This window comes from Pelmatolapia mariae, linkage group LG10_11, assembly GCF_036321145.2.
Source record: "Pelmatolapia mariae isolate MD_Pm_ZW linkage group LG10_11, Pm_UMD_F_2, whole genome shotgun sequence".
Classification (NCBI taxonomy): domain Eukaryota; kingdom Metazoa; phylum Chordata; class Actinopteri; order Cichliformes; family Cichlidae; genus Pelmatolapia; species Pelmatolapia mariae.
The window spans coordinates 25,280,922-25,297,356 of NC_086236.1; the positions used below are offsets into that span (position 1 = coordinate 25,280,922).

A 16,435-nucleotide genomic window follows, 5' to 3' on the forward strand; every position below is an offset into this window, starting at 1 on the left:
GAACTGAGAATAAATCATTGCTGAGACAGAACCACGCTCTGTGCCAAATTCACTTTCAAGCAAGCAACACACAGTAGTCTACCCTATCTCCAAATGACTCCAAAACAGGTTATGTAAGCCTGGGAGTTTGCTTTTGGAGACAGAGCTTTATGTTTCTCACTCCAGTGACCTGGGGAAATGCTCAGGGAGAGGATGACGCAGTACTTCCTCTGTCTATGTTTCTCCCCCCCATCCTGTCTCGTCTTTATTTAATGTTTATAGATTCTATTTATCTTCCAAGGTCAGTGGAATATTGTTGTGAGTCTCTGTCTGATACTATCTTCATCCTAAATGTCATCATCAATAGATTACAATAAAGAAAATAAATAAATAAATAAAATAAAGGAAGCTTAAGTAGGAAGACCATAGCTTTCGTGACTTGAGGTGGTTGTTCGCACAATTCTGTTTTGGTCCCATGGGCGGTGCACTTTACTCAAAGAGTGGCATGGTAAAAATAGAAGCACAGAGCTGGCCACATTGCCAAAAAGAATATGTGGCGGATATCGGCAATCAAAATTCAATTAGAAAATATGAAAAGGCACTTTTTGCAGTATCATAATGTGTTATTATAACAAGAACACACATAACAGGACAGGGTTGTTTACATTTCTGCCAATAGAATAATTTAATTTTAATAAAGGGCTAACAAGGGTAAAAAAAAAGAGTTGTGTGTTGTGACTGGCCAAACAACACTCGAGGGGCTGACAACACTCAATACAGAAATTGACTACACAGCAAAATCTCCAGTGTTAAATTAACACTAGAGAGTGTCTATATGTGTCCACTCCTCTGAGTGTTAAATATAACACTGTTGAGTGTTAAATGAACACTTTTGACAGTGTTGTATTTTTAAAAGTAACCTAGTCAGTTTTCAAGATTTACAATGACTAACACAGAGCAGTGCTGATTTTCTAACACTGGAATATTTCTAACATTTTGAGTTATTTTCCAGTGTTCAGAAAATCAGCACTGCTCTGTGTTAGTCATTGTAAATCTTGAAAACTGACTAGGTTACTTTTAAAAATACAACACTGTCAAAAGTGTTCATTTAACACTCAACAGTGTTATATTTAACACTCAGAGGAGTGGACACATATAGACACTCTGTAGTGTTAATTTAACACTGGAGATTTTGCTGTGTACAGACCACTACAAGACAGGCAGTATAATATTGCAACAAATTAGAACAGAACAGAAACTTTAAACCTGTGTTTACCTACTATTTTCATGTCAAAATGGCTGCAAATGAAAAAGGCTCTTAATATTTGTCAGCTGAAAGGGCACTTTCTCTCATCTGAGTGGCATATGATCCATTAAATTCTGTAAAATGCAAAAAGCATAAAAAATTATTTTGCTTTAAATGCTTTATATTCTTCAATTAACAGTTATTCATCCTATTCTATAAATTCATACATTCATGGTTTAGCAATGAATAGCAATAAAATTGTATAAATAATTTAATATAGACATAATATAAATGTAAATTAAAAAATCACAACAAAAATAAATGACTTGAGAACTGTATGACAGGGATTACTGTCATATAATAGAAATCAATGTGGTTAAAGTCATTTTAACTGGGTAAACGTATCAGAACCATGCAATTAAGTGAAAAACAGCATTGTATTTGATGGCCACCAGATGACACTAGCTGTGGTTGCAAAAAGACTCAGTCCTATAGAAGTCTGTGGGATAAGAAATTCATTCATTTTGCGTAACATTGATTAAGGTGACCCAAAATGTCACATTTATTAAAAAATGTCAGATTTATTAATTCTTGGTTATACTATCTTTCACAATGGAGGATTATCCATGGCCATTGGCTAGCAACTTGAAGTTGACATGTCTTCAGGAATGAGAAAAAGTTTCACAGTTCCATACACACTGCTGGTCCAAGATGGCAGTGGTGAAAATGCTAATCCAGCATCTAAGATTTGATGTGTCCTCCCCATTATTTCTGTGTAGGCTTTTCTTGCTTTAGTGCTAAAGGAGTTATTAAAAGCTGCTTCATGGTACACTTCAGCTCTTCTTCAGTGTCTTCAGATTTATGATTAGCAAGAGACAACTCATCAGTTAAATCACAGGGTGACTTGCAACTTTCCTTTCTATCATGTTTTGTGCAGTCTGGAGATTGTAACTGTTTCAGAAACCTGCTTCTTTCCCTTCAGTCATTCAGACTGCAGCCTTATCTGTCTGTGCAAACAACAACTGCTCCTCCACAAGTTCTAGCCTTTGTTGCATGGACACTTCTGTGAAAATTACAGAAAGGATATGGAGTATTTAATGGATGGCACTCAAGCTAGCTGTCAGACACAGTAGCCACAAAATTGCAGTAATTTACAAGCTGAAAAGAGAAGTCAGCGTAAAAGTGCTTTAAACCTGCTGTTCTTTTTAATGGGTAGACAGGGACAACTCAGCTGGTTGCAGAAACACTTCTGATCGTATGGGAGTCTATAGGGAAACAACCCTCATCTTCATTAATCATCAGAGTTCAGTCAACACAGTGGGTTATGTCATGGTGGCTGTTTCCATGTCTTATATATAGTCTATGAAGCCAGCAAGAAATAAAAGATATGTTAGGTTCACGGATTTCTGTTATCAGATGGAGACAGGACAGGGAGTGATTTCCCCTTTAATATATATTTCATTTATTGATTTTCCGTATTTAGAAAATCAATTAAAAAGCAAAATTGGTTCCTTAAAGTCCTGCGCTGACAACTGTTCCATTTGACAAAAGACCTCAAACATCAACAAACATTAAGATCATCACTGGAGGATACAGTTTCAGCTCTTTTCAGCCAAGAATTCCACATTTTGCAAGGTCAAAGACAACGCGTCAGGTGAGAAGTGAAACCATGAGCACTGTCATTGTTTCATTCTAAAAGAATCCATTTCATTCTTCAGGATAATAATGTATTTAATGTAAAGTGTTATAATGAAAAGAAAGTATAGATACTGAATAATATTGTGCCATATATCCTTCTGAAAAGTAAGATAAAATCAACACAAACTAAAAGTTGACCATTAAATAAATCTTAAAATATGAAAGTGGAAAGTAAAATGCAAGCATTTCTTTGCAGGTTGCTTTATCATTAGATGTGCTTTCCAACAAAGCTGCAAAGCACCTTGCAAATCCAGAAAGTCACCCATTGGCATTCTCATCTGCTGCTTCATCCACATACTCATTGTAATCATGTCTGCCCCGCAGAGACCATTAGTAGCCATGGCAATGTCAACACACATAGAACTTGGATAATTCACTGGTCTAATTTCTGCACCACTTCTAGAGAGTGTGCTCTGTGGCATAGTTATTAGTGTAGTCCTTCATCAACGTCATAACCCAAACCAATTATTTGATCTATCATTGTGTACCAGGCAAAAGTGACATTAGTCATAAAAAAATGTTCGCAGCAATATTCTACAAAGATCACTAAAAAGAAGCCAAAGGTAGTTGAAGAGAGAAGAACTGGTTTGTTCATAGTATCCATGGTGATGTATGAATCTGAATAAATGAACTGATGAAATACTTTGTCACACGTTGGCAGAAAATATTGTTGCCATAGTGAAGCACATTCCTCAAGCACAAAGAAGGCTTTTTCAAATACTATGTGGATATTTTGAATCAAATTGCTTGAAAGTCAAACCCCCGGTGCTCTTTCCTGCACTCATTCTGATGATCCTGGTGAGGGAAGCTGCAGATTTTTGCCATTTCCTCGGGGTTATCTGTTCAGTGCTGTCAGTATGAAAACAACTGCTGTTGGGTGCAGGCATCCGCACAGCTGACCCCTGCAGCAGCAGTGTGCTGCCTCCCACACTCAGATGTTAAGTCTTCCAAGCCCCCGCACTGAGCATGCTCAGACAAACCAGCTCCTGGATCTCTACAGGAGTTTAGCTTAGCAGTCATCTGCGCATGGAAAGATGTGAAGTGACAAGAACAGTGGGAAGCCATGGAGCTGAGATAAGAAGCAGAGCCAAAAGCTAGACCGGCATACAAAAATACACACAGGCCCACGATGACAAATGGAGTATACATAGAAAAATTTATTTATTTATTTATTTTTTGCTCTGTCAACGCACAAGTCAGTCAGAAACCAGACAGAAACATAAAGAAAGACGATCTTGTGTAAGCTACTACAGTAAGAAAAGAATGTTGATATAGCGTAAGAAAACACAACTTTATTAATAACATGCCTTTATCCCGTTTTCAGTACTTCTAAACCTAAAAGCAAAACCTGTAAAGTTGTACAGTTATTCCGGCTCTTCCACAGAGCTGCAAATCTGTGCACTTCCTCTGCTGCAGCTGACACTTATGTAGGTACAACAGAAGTGCTGACTCCACAAAGAAAGCCTGTACTGCATCAGAGAGGAAGACACAGCACAAACACGTGTTACAACCTTTTCAGTGCAAACGCAAAAATATCTCCAGATTAGGCTCCAGACGCAGAGTGCGGTTGTTATCGGAAGCGTATAGCGTAGAGTAGTTCTTTCACTTTTATGTGTTAATTCTAAAACAATTGTAAAACCTCCGTCAACTCCCAGTGCAGCCTGCGGAAGAAATTTGTTTAATTATCCATGGCAGCTGCTGTCCTGTTTGGGTCTACTGGGGACAATTAGGACGTGCCACTTAACAAACACCAGCCAACAGCCTCCAATCACATGCAAAGGCAGTATTAGCAAGCGTATGCAGACTTTCATGATGGCACTGAAACCAGAAAAGGAATCTTATTTTAAGTTTTTTTTTTCTTCACCTCACCACCCACCTTCTCCTCCTACTCCGTTGCATAATGCATGAGGATATTTAAATGCTCTTATCACATTCCCAAGACAATAAACAGATAGATACCAAATAAATGAACAAATGGCAGCGACTGGGCACAGACTATGTGAAAATTAGAGAACGCTTTTGAATTTTTAGACTCACATAAAAAACAAAACAAAACAAAAAACTGTAATTATGAGCTGATATCATTTCTATTAGTTCTCTTTTCTTATCTTTGACCTAAGGAGAGTCAGTGTGGACTGAGACATAACCTTCAGTTCGGATCTTAATTAAATAATAATAATCATAATAATAAAAAACTCACTTTGTCTCTTTCTAATCCCAAAGCTGCACATTGGGTACATTCCAGAAGGGTTCTGATCTTAATGACTCGAGTGGTCTCTAATGAATCCTAAAGACCTGCTAAACTCTGCTGTTCATCGTCCAATGCATTATGCTGTCAGAGTGCTCTTTTTGATATGTTGATATTAGTTATTGCAGAGATATAACCACAATCAGCAGACTGTCCCTTGATTTACTGTTATTTTAATAATCCATAATTGTTGATTTCTGCTTGTTTGCTTTGTTTTATTTTTGTTTTAAACAATACATGCCACATGGAGAAAGACTAAGGCCTTGAAAAGCACATACACTTCAGATGTTAAACAAGTCATCAGAGAGAAAGCTGGCTAACACTGCCACCTGCTGGAAGTACATGGTTTGTTCACTGATATTTTCACTGATCCACTTTCATCCAGAAAAAACACAAACAAACAAACAAACAAAAAAAACAGTTGATCTTGGTGAATCATCTCTGAAAACTATTCCCATGCCTGCTCAGCCACTCAGGGTGAAGCTATGAAATATACTCCTATGAAAAGAATTAATCCACTATAGGATTATTTTGGCCCAACTAATCCTATAGTGGATTAATTAGAGACTGATCCTTTGGCAATGTAATGTAATATCAGGTCATTCAGAAGCTTGTGTTGTGTCATTTTTGACACATGGTTCCACTTCTGTAAATGATGGGTTCAAAAAACTACATCTTGCTTAATGGCAGCAATTTGGCTAAATTCAAGTTTATTTGTGTAGCTCCAAATCACAATAGCAGTCACCTCAAGGCGCTTTATTCTGTAAGGTAAATGCCCTACAGTATTACAGAGAATAAATTCCCAACAATAAGATCATCCCCTGTGAGCAAGCAGTAGGGAAAAACTCACTTTCAACAGGAAGAAATCTAAAACTAAAACTAACAGTTTACTCAAGATTCCACTTCAAGCCAGAATCACAGCATACTAAATTGTTTACTTTAGTTATAGACTTTTGTTTTGAAAGATCATTACCAAAAAATAACTGCAATTAACAACAACTCAATCTTATTAAAGAATTTCATAGTTTCGTATGATGGTTTTTGCATAGTTTCAGACAAATGAGATTTAACATTTTGTGCCAAAGTGAAATTGACATGACACACATTTTTTTTTTTTTTTTTTTTTTTTAACTGTATGCCCTTAACCCAGCGGTTCATCTTAAACACTGGTAAAAGAGAATTTTATTTACAAAGATATCTGATGCTGAAATGGCAATCCTCAACAGCAGACCTGCTGTTAAGCGTATGTGATGTGACATGTATGTGCGGTGTTACATAAACATGGACAAATAACCGTTCGCACAGAGACACACTCCAAAGCTACAATAATCCAGCTATTGACAGTTAGATAAAAGTGCTGCTCTTTGGACAGCTGATTTAATTTTATTTATCCTCGGGCCCTAGAGGTGTAATGCTGGAACTGACGATGCACAGGTAAACAGAGATAACCAGAGTGAAAATAAAGGACTGCACATCTGAGACTATAAAATGTTTCAAATGTATCAGGCCTTAAATAAATAGTGAGGCAAGTAAAATTTTGGATTAGTGCACTTCTGAGCCAACGATGCGTTTTCATAAAGGGCATGATGACGCATCGGCTTTTTCATCAGCTTAATCACAATGAAAAATTACAATTTGGTCCCATCATGTATGCCGATGGCTACAGACAGCACTCTTGTATCTTGATTGTCTTTCTGACCTTTATATTCAGTCTAGTTTAGTTAGTCTGCAGCACAGACAATCAAGACTAAGGTTTGTATATCCTGTTAAAGAATGGAACCTGTTGTTTTGCATAAGTTATTTGTACTTAATTATAATATGTATTTTTTAAGCAATGCAATATACAGTATACATACAGATACATATCAGAGCTTAAAAAATAAGGATCAGTTCATTCTTTTTTCTGATGAATGATGTTTTCAGCTATCTTTTTTTTTTAAACAAAAAAAAATTAAACAAACAAAGCAAACAAATATTGATTATAATCAACATTCACAAGAGCATATCTCTCACTTACAGGACAAGGGTTAAGCTCAGGGAACTTGCTTCAAGTTGTCAGATTTTGAAAAGACAAAGAGAAAGCTGCATATTCTGCAGTTGCAGTAATAAATAAACAGTTTAATATAATGCACAGAAACAGATGTAATGTCCAGGAAAGAAAGTTCATTTATTAAATGTTCATGAGTCTGTTTATGTTTCTCCTGCTGGAAGAACATTTGTCCTACTGAAATGCCAATGAAACCTCCCACAACACCTGCGTGCAGGAAGCTGTACATGCAACACTCACTCTGAGCTGTGTTTGGAGCAGTAAGGTCCAGCTTGCCTTGTTAATGAGTTTTGTTGAATTAAGTTCCCACTGACAATCTTCTTCATACATTCAAAGACACAAATAAAACCAGAGGTATGTTAGAGCATTATTCAGTATATAGCACACTGTCTGTAAAATATTCACAACATCCATGCCACAGTTTACTTTTGAGTAATATTTGATTTGGTAGAGTTAGGAGGTAATTAATAAAAGTACTTTTATGGAATAAAAATAACAAATATAACATGAAATAAGAATGTTTCATAAATACACTGAATGCATTAATCTCTTGCTGTGCTAATTTCCTTATAAATTAAAAATGTAAGCAGAAATCATACATTTTGCTTAGATTTACGTAGATTTGATTTTTACAGTAGTCTATATCACCACTGTGCACAAGTTTCACATCTGTCTATAATGGCTAAGTGATCTCATCTGTTGATGTATTTACAATACATAAAGGCAGCATAGCTATAATGATGTAGCTCATGTCCATTAGGATAAAAGAAAAGAGCTGGTCGTTATCATAGCTTAACTCATAATTTTTAAAAAAGGATATCTTGTTCTACTGCAGTTAATCTGTAAAAGTGTCCAGGAAGTCCTTCTGTTTGTCCTATTTGGGTTCATACACATTTTGTACATATCAAATGAACTTGCTGGTGACTTATTTACTTTGAATAGCAGGGCTGGAGGGTTTTAAAATAAACAATTTGCAAACTTTTAACTACACATGTCTCCATGCAGTTTTCTGGGAAGCTTACTGAGTCATCTATTTATTCGACTCAGATTAACTTCGCTACACTGAAGACTACTGTTAAAAACATGCAGTTCAAACTTCTGTCTTAGTCCAACACTATTATAACCAAAGAAAAATGTGCAACTTAAAATAAACATGTAAAGATTTATGTTATTTTCCAATAACAGTGTTATTAATCATTAATAAAACTTTTATGTAACATTTATTGTACTGTGCCTGGAATTGCATAAACTTTGGCACTATCTACAAATGAGTGACAGTGTAAATCACTGGGTAATCTTTTACTTTGAGTGAGTAATAGTAAGCAATATTTTGCTGGAACTCTAGATTCTATTGGTAAGACAACATCCATAGCATTTCATCTTGGCTCATCAGGAATACTATTTCCGATTTGTAGCGTGAGGGTCTTCTCCTCTGTGTCTTTTTTTTGTATGTCTATCTGTCCCTCACACTGTTGAGAAAGTCTTTGTCCATTAGTAAAGGTCAATCGCTTATTTACCGATACACCGTTAAGGTGCAGTTTTCTCCGATATAGTCTTTTGCAGTGAAGCAGCTCTCCGTAGGCTCTGCGGAAATCCCTGTTAAAGGCTGGATAAAGTATTGGATTAAGGGTAGAGTTAAAATAACCCAACCACAGGACTACGGAGTGAAGTGTATTAGGCGGGTTTGTCTTTTCCTTCATTCCAATCCAGGTGAAGTAGGTGAAGTAAGGGAACCAACAGATGACAAAAGCCCCAAGTACTGCAGCCAGGGTCACTGTAGCTTTGTGCTCTCGGGCTATCACTGCAGTTGCTGTACGTGCAAATGATGGCAGGGTAGCACGAATTCGCCTAGCCTGAAAAGATTGGTTAAGAGAAGGACAGAGAGCCAGAGGACAAAGATAATGAGATCTTGGGACTTAACCAAGTCACTGATTTGATAGTCAAGGATTTACAATTACAAGACAATATGAATGTAAATAAATCCCATTTAATTGTCCACTGAAAAAAGTATCTTTATTCCTATATGTATTTCTACAGCAGTTGGCCAGACATCTTCAAAAAGAAATGTAAGCCTTGAAGTTATGACCTTTGACAAAATCATAATAAACACTGACCTGTTCTCGTGCCATCCTGAATATGCAAAGATACATTCCACACATAACCATCAGAGGCAGGTAAAATGAGCCAAAGGCATAAAGAAGAACATAGTTGTTATTCCATCCAAACTGACAGTAGTAGCCCTCTTTTTCATCATCCCCCATGCCCCAGTCTAAGTTTTGAACTCTGTAGTCTGCTGTGTTCCACCCCAAGTGGATAGGCAGAACGGACACAGCTAGTGACATAGCCCAGATGGTGATGATAGCCAATGTCACCCTTAGAGGTGTAACTCTCCGGGAGTGGCTAAGGGGTGCTGAAATAGCAAGGTATCGGTCCACACTGATTGCCAGGAGGGTCAGGATGGAGGCCGTGCACAGCATGACATCTAATGAAATGTAGATGTTGCACAAGGCTCCTCCAAATGGCCATTCCCCACTGCGCAGCTCCACAGTGGCGGACAAGGGAAGCACCAGTAGGCCAAGGAGGAGATCTGTCACCGCCAGCGAAACCACGAAGCAGTTAGCAATTCTCCATAGTCGACGGCTCATTCCTACAGCCAAACACACTAGCACGTTACCACCAATGGTTAGAATGATAAAAAACACCAGGATGAGCCAGCGCAGTGCTGTGGCGATCATGATGCACTCCTTTTCTGGCACTGGAACAGTGCTACTGCCGGTACTTCAGTAGTAAATATTGAAAATGCCTCATCCGCTTATCTCCAAAGTTTCTCAGCTGTTGTCAGTTCCCTCAGACTGTCTTTTCCATGGTATCTATGTGCATAGAAGCAGTCTGGTTTAAAAGTTTATGTCTGTATGGAAAGCCCTTCATAGTCTTCTCTTGTTTCACATTGCCACAGCCTCTGAAGTAAACATGACCCTGGTGAAAAACAAAAACAATGGGGTTACTTAAAAAGCTATAAAAAGGAAACATGTTTATCCATCTGTCATTTAATGAAAAAGTCCAAGTCCAACGCTGTTAAAGGTCAAAATACCACAGATGGTCACTGAGAAAATGACAAATAAGCAAACTATGCACAGGGCTGTATACAAATCCTGACAGTATGTGTGTATATGTAGATATAAAATAGTGTCACTTCAATTTTTCTTTTTTAAGTAATAAGGTTTCATAAAAATATAAATAATTCAATATAAGACAGTGGACTACAATACTGACTGAAACTGAAAATAGTTAAACAGGCGATCATATGCTACACACTGAATGCAGCATGAGCTCTGGACCTTTTCTGCATGTCTTTCTCTGCGTGCTCTCCCTACTTTCTTGTCTCATCTTCATTCCTCCACTATCCAATAAAAAAATCTTCATAAAAGATTTGGTTTTTGATTTTTCATGCTACTAATGCAGTTCTAAGACCAAATGTTCTCAGTTGAAATCATAAATGAGAAAACTGTGTTTTGATCAGTGAAATTTGCCAAAAATGTAGGTAAGTGCTCATTTTTAGATGTCCACTCTCTTTGAACTAGTCATTTAGTTTTAATGAAATTGGCCTTGTATACAATGGAACTGTATGTAACACAACTGTCAAAAGTAAAATCTTGGGATATTGTTGGTGTTTGACCTTTTGATCTCTACTCTGACTTTGGATTTGACCTCCCAGGGAATCTGTAACACTGCTAAGTAAAGTTACATATTTTTTTTTCAACACATATTAAAGCATTCCACAATAACATTTTACATTTTCTTTCACAATATCATGTTGAAAGTACCGTGACTCATAGAACTTAGACCAGAGAAATGTATACAACCCTTGCATTGTGCCTTATATTGTTAAATAAACAAATACATCCAGTTGAGGAGTCCTCTATAGACAGAAATGCACCCAAGTAATGACACCCACACTGACATTTTCCCATGTTACACTATCCATAACTGCCAGATCTGCTGTAAAATATACAACAAATAGAAATAAAAAGAGCTGTTCCTAGATGCAAACTTTTACTACCTAGAGAAAGTGTGGCTGCCCTATATTATGCACTACCATCAGTGTAATGCATAACAAGATATTAAAAACAGTCATAAAAGACTATAGTATAGGTCTAAGGGTATAAGAAGACATAGAAACATTGAAGCCCTTTAAGCATGGGAGGACTTTTAAAAGAAAAAAAAATCCTGACTTACATCAAATTTTACAGTATGAAAATATAAAAACCCTGAATGAACAGACTCGTGCTGTTTTTCTTTGGCTTGGTTGACAGCTGCCCTGCCTTGAGCCAGTGCTGATGGATGCAACTCATAGTTTAATAATAAGAAACAAACCAATTTCCTGTAATTTAATTTGATCACATCTGTATAATGTATGTTGTCATGCTTCATGTGTTGTCGATGCATCATTTTTTAAAATTTATTCAAAATAGAAATTAGACACATGAAAATAGCTACAATTATAGACTGTTTCATCGCTAGTGTTTTTTTTTTTGTTTGGTTTTTTTTTTTGCCTTAGACAAACATCAGAGACACATGCAATATTTAGTGAGCATGGTTTAAACAGAACATAAGATACCAGAGCCTCGACTTTATGACATGTTTACCAAGACAAACTATTCATTCATGTTTAGATTACAGTTGTGGTAATTTTGTTTTGTGGCACCAATCCAGAGCCTCTTCAGGGGTTTCACAACAGAATGTAATTCATGCTGCGACAGCAAACATGCAAAAATGATGAGAACAGATATCGCGTTATTGTGTTTATATTGGGGTGGAGGAAATTATGGCTGTGTTCCAATAATAATAGAATGATAAGTAATGATAACAGAATAATTATTGTTCTTTTGACAACCGTGTTCAAAGATCCTATTTTTGGAAGAGAGGAGATGTGATTAATTTAGCCACGAGGTTTTGTCTCAGGAACATGCTAGGTACACAGACTAATCAGGTGTAAATGTAGGTAGAGCTAATTAAGTTTTTCAATTAATTTTTTTTATTATATTCTCAGAAAGAAAGTTATTATTTCTAGATACAGCCATAGTCTATTATAGCCTATAGTGAATGGCATCTCTAAAACATTGTAGATCAAAATTTTGACAGTCGGCATTCTTCAGAAAGGTTCATTATGGTACACACTTCTAAATGAAACCAAATTGCTCAAATTAAATTAAATTAGCCAAATAGAATTTTTCACAGTAAACCTCAAAGTTTGGTGTAAAATAAATCAGTTTTTAAAAAATTAATTAGATTCTAATTTAACAATTTTTAACATTTTTGAATCATTATAACGTATGTATAGTTGACTGTTTTTTTGTCATTTCACTTTAATTTTCTGCAATTATCTAAAAAGCATCATCCCTATTGAATAAAATAAATTAATATAATTTAATTAATTAAAGAAAGTCAGATCCATATTTCTGGCTTCACAGGCAACAGTTGTGAACAATACTCTTCAAAACGCTGAAGCCCCCCTTTTTTTTTTTTCTTCTCTTTTTTTTAAATCTCTACACATACTGTTCTGCTAACAGTGTTCTTTCTAAAAAAGCACAGAAAATGCCAACACCACTCACCTAAATGTTCCTCCATATGATGATGTGCATGATGGATGTTCCATGATTTGATTGTCTTTTAAATTTACCAGTGTAAATGTGATAAGTCTCAACATTTGCAGACTTTGCTCCATCATTATGAGATCTCCAAAGTCTAAATTAAATTTTTTTCTTCCACAAATACTGTTCAAGCATAACATAACATAATAAGAGTGTACAGGAAATGAGTGTCTCCTTTCCTTTTACAGTAAATACCTGAAAGTTAGGTAAGGTGCAGTTTACCAAAAATGACAGTTTTCTTAAGATGTCAGATGGTTTATTCTTCACACAATTACAAAGAAATTAGGCAGTACTTAAAAATATTTATGCAGTACTTAAAATTACTTACGGTATAATTTGTATCTCCTTTCCTCCAAAATTTGGGCGCTATTATTTAATCACGAATCAAATTGACTTACAGTGTAATTATTTCTTCTTTCCTGTAAAATATATGAAGTTAAGAACTACTTATAATAATATAATAATATAATTGTATCATAATCAACTCATAACTAGGCCATTATTTCAAATGATGACATTACCGTTTGTCTTCTTATGCTTCAAGTTAATGAAATTAAAGCAGCCTTTGTTTCAGCTGTACTTGGCCATTCAGAGGATTGAACCTTTTAATGTTTTTGATAATCTCAATGGATTTTCCTCAGGGATAAAAACGTGCTGTTTCCATGGGGACTTTGTTTGTTCAGCACAGACAGAGTTTTAGTCATCTGGCTACCGTCATTTACAGCCATAATAACCAGGCTTTACTGAGTATAGGCTATAAAAAGTCAGGGAGGATTTAATGGGAAAAAAATTCAAATAAAAATCACTGATGTTTGTCTCCATTTTTTTGCACTTTTGCTGACTTACAAACGCACAGAGAGAACCGGTGAAATGCAACATTTTATTTGCAAACAAATAAAATAAAAATAAATAAATAAAATTTTCAAACAATTTTTGATTTGTTAAACTGTCACTTAGCAAGAGGTTAATAAAAGGAAGAAAAGCCTAAAGATTAAAAAAATAAGCTTGCCAAGTAATACTTACAATAGTCCCCTGCAATGTGAATAGTTGGATATAATCTGTGGTCACCATGTTTCAGTAGGACACGTGCGTGTGTTTATAACAAACGGATGTGCGGATTGATATCAGGCTAACACTCTGTGCATGACTACAAACTACATGCCACAATTACTAAGTAATGCTACCTCTTTTAGCTCATCATACTACATTGCTTACTAACAGTTACCACATGAAAATTCTTTCTTCAATTCTGCACTCCAGACTCATCTCATGAAAATAATGAAATGGTAATATGTTTCTGTTCAGCAGCAATCGTGCACACAGTGGTCAGAGAACCTGAATTATCCTGTTGATCATGGAACTAATGAAGGTACCAAAAATCAACAATGAGAGGGAGTAAGATCTTGGCTGGAATGGCAGAAGAATGTAGTGATGGATATGGGGGAGGGACCATTATAGTTCAATAATTTAACAACTGAAAAAAGAAACCACGAAGAGCAGTCTGGTAAATCATTTGGGAATTTGCCAAAGTGAAATCCTAGAAGAGGTTATATAATTTTTGTCCAGTGGCACTGGGTTCTTGCCTTGTCTTCTGAAACTCTGCTTTTTTACTACTTGTTTACAACTTGTTTAAAGCAAACTGATTTCATTAGGGACACGGCTCATGTCTTTTCAAAGACACAGACTTAATTTCATGTGGCTCATTCGGAACAACGCCTACATGTTTACTGCAATATCAGCAAGCCCTACTGTCATTTACCCAAATCTGAATCTGAAGTATGAAGTCAGCAAAATCAGAAAATAGAACCCATTAACTTGATAATCCACATTTAAAACTCACATGTGACATGCAAAAGCATGCCTGGCCACAGCTTGTCTCTGTGTTGCCCTATACATATACTGCCAGCTGCCTACATGCCAGCTAACATCCTCTGAATAGGAATAAAAATCAAATAAATCAAATCCCCACATCCGTTTGGTATAAACACACACACACGTCCTACAGAAACATCAAATTTCTCTTTTTGCGAGAGCCTTCACCTCAGCACCGTCTCAATTCAGATAAGATCACAACAACAACCACAAAAGAGAAATGTTTATTGCCTCACCTCACGTGGTTTGTCGTAAACACCTGTCAGATCCAACACTTCTTCCTTGACCATGGACGTTCTGATTCCTCAGGCCTGGCTGTGTAAACTTATCCGTCTGTCTCCCTCTTGCTCTCGCTCTCTCTCGCGCTCTGTCTCTCTCTCTCTCTCTTTCTCCCTACTGCCTGCTCTGTTTTTGTAGATGTTATCAGCACATGCACTTCTTGCAGTTCTGTGACATTGTTTCATTTGCTCCCTTTAAAGTTTATTTCAGCCCACATCTTCAGAAGAGTTGAATGCTTATCCCACAACTGTATCATTCTTTCTTATACAAGATAGAGTTAGTAGGTAATATAATTAGTGGGAAAAAGTGAGCCGCTATTTATTTAATTATAAACAATATGTCTTTAATTATATAACTGTATGTTTGTTATCATTTACAATGTTGCAGTGCAGACCACTAGTAGTCATTATATGACACTCAGTCGATCATATAGCAGTAAGTGCATCACCTGCTTAGAAAGTCTATTCTTTTCTCAGCATTTAGAAAGGATCCTTTGAGCAGCATATAATTTAAACAAAAAACCTGCAGCACAGGAAATAAACATTGTTTTTTTTAGTGACCTACACAGCTCAGGAATGATTATCAAGATCCGCACCCTGCACATGTGCTTTTCATAAATATCAGCATTATACATTCATGTTGGTAAACTGATATGGCAACTTGCTGATGTTTGGCACATGATCCTTGCTATCTGTCACATTTTGGCTTGTTTGCATATTGATTTAATAATGCAGAGCAAAATTTAAAGTGCAGTTTGCTAACAGGATTTTTTTTAATTCTAGGGAATTAAACACGCAATTAAACAAGCTGACTGCACTCGTGGAGTACAGTCAGCTTCTTCAGCCAGTAGGCGTGAACCATGTCGGGGCCTGGTGCCAACTCTTCATACTGGAGACCCTTTCTTGGATGTCTGCCACTGTGATGGTTACTGGACCCTGTTCAGGGAGGTTGCTGTGGTCTCCCCTATGCTCTTCCAGTATTGCTCCGTCTCCAGCCTTGGTGGTGCTGTTTTCATATTGTTCCCCTGCCACTGAGAGTACACCTTGGCTGGTTCTGTGGAGAACAGCTGGTTTATTCTCCTGCCTTCAATCTCTCTAGTGTACCTCTTTAAGTGGCTGGCCAAGGCTGCCTCAGGTATGGACAGCTTGCTGTACTTCTTAGGCACCTTCTTTGTCGCACCTTTCTGCAACTCCGATAGTTGGCTAACCTCCCTCCGTGCTACCTTGATCTTAGCCTCTAGTCTCCTTCTCCATGGTTCAACTTATAGCCCAGCATCTCACTGATCACTGCTGCCGTGGTGTAGATCAGCTTGTTAGAGTTGGTAATGGTGGCTGTAGGTATCGTCCGCAGTGCTGCATTAACATCATCTAGCAGACCTTCTGAGGGTACTTCACATAGTCTTGGTAACCAGCTAC

At 36.8% G+C, this 16,435-nt stretch overlaps 1 protein-coding gene across 1 annotated transcript; it reads right to left on the bottom strand.

Moving 5' to 3' along the window:
- Positions 1-8,594: 8,594 nt before the first annotated feature.
- On the bottom strand, positions 8,595-9,953 carry hrh2b (histamine receptor H2b). The gene is made up of 2 exons (XM_063484739.1): positions 9,333-9,953; positions 8,595-9,071 (listed from the first exon to the last, which is right to left on the bottom strand). The coding sequence occupies exons 1-2, from the start codon at positions 9,951-9,953 to the stop codon at positions 8,595-8,597; spliced, it is 1,098 nt and encodes a 365-aa protein (XP_063340809.1).
- Between the last annotated feature and the right edge of the window lie 6,482 nt (positions 9,954-16,435).

Excerpts from the sequence above, each read along its gene's own strand:
- hrh2b (XM_063484739.1), bottom strand. The coding sequence starts at position 9,953 with ATGATCGCCACAGCACTGCGCTGGCTCATCCTGGTGTTTTTTATCATT. Across the intron at positions 9,072-9,332 it reads TCAGGATGGCACGAGAACAG|GCTAGGCGAATTCGTGCTAC; the intron begins GTCAGTGTTTAT and ends CAATCTTTTCAG.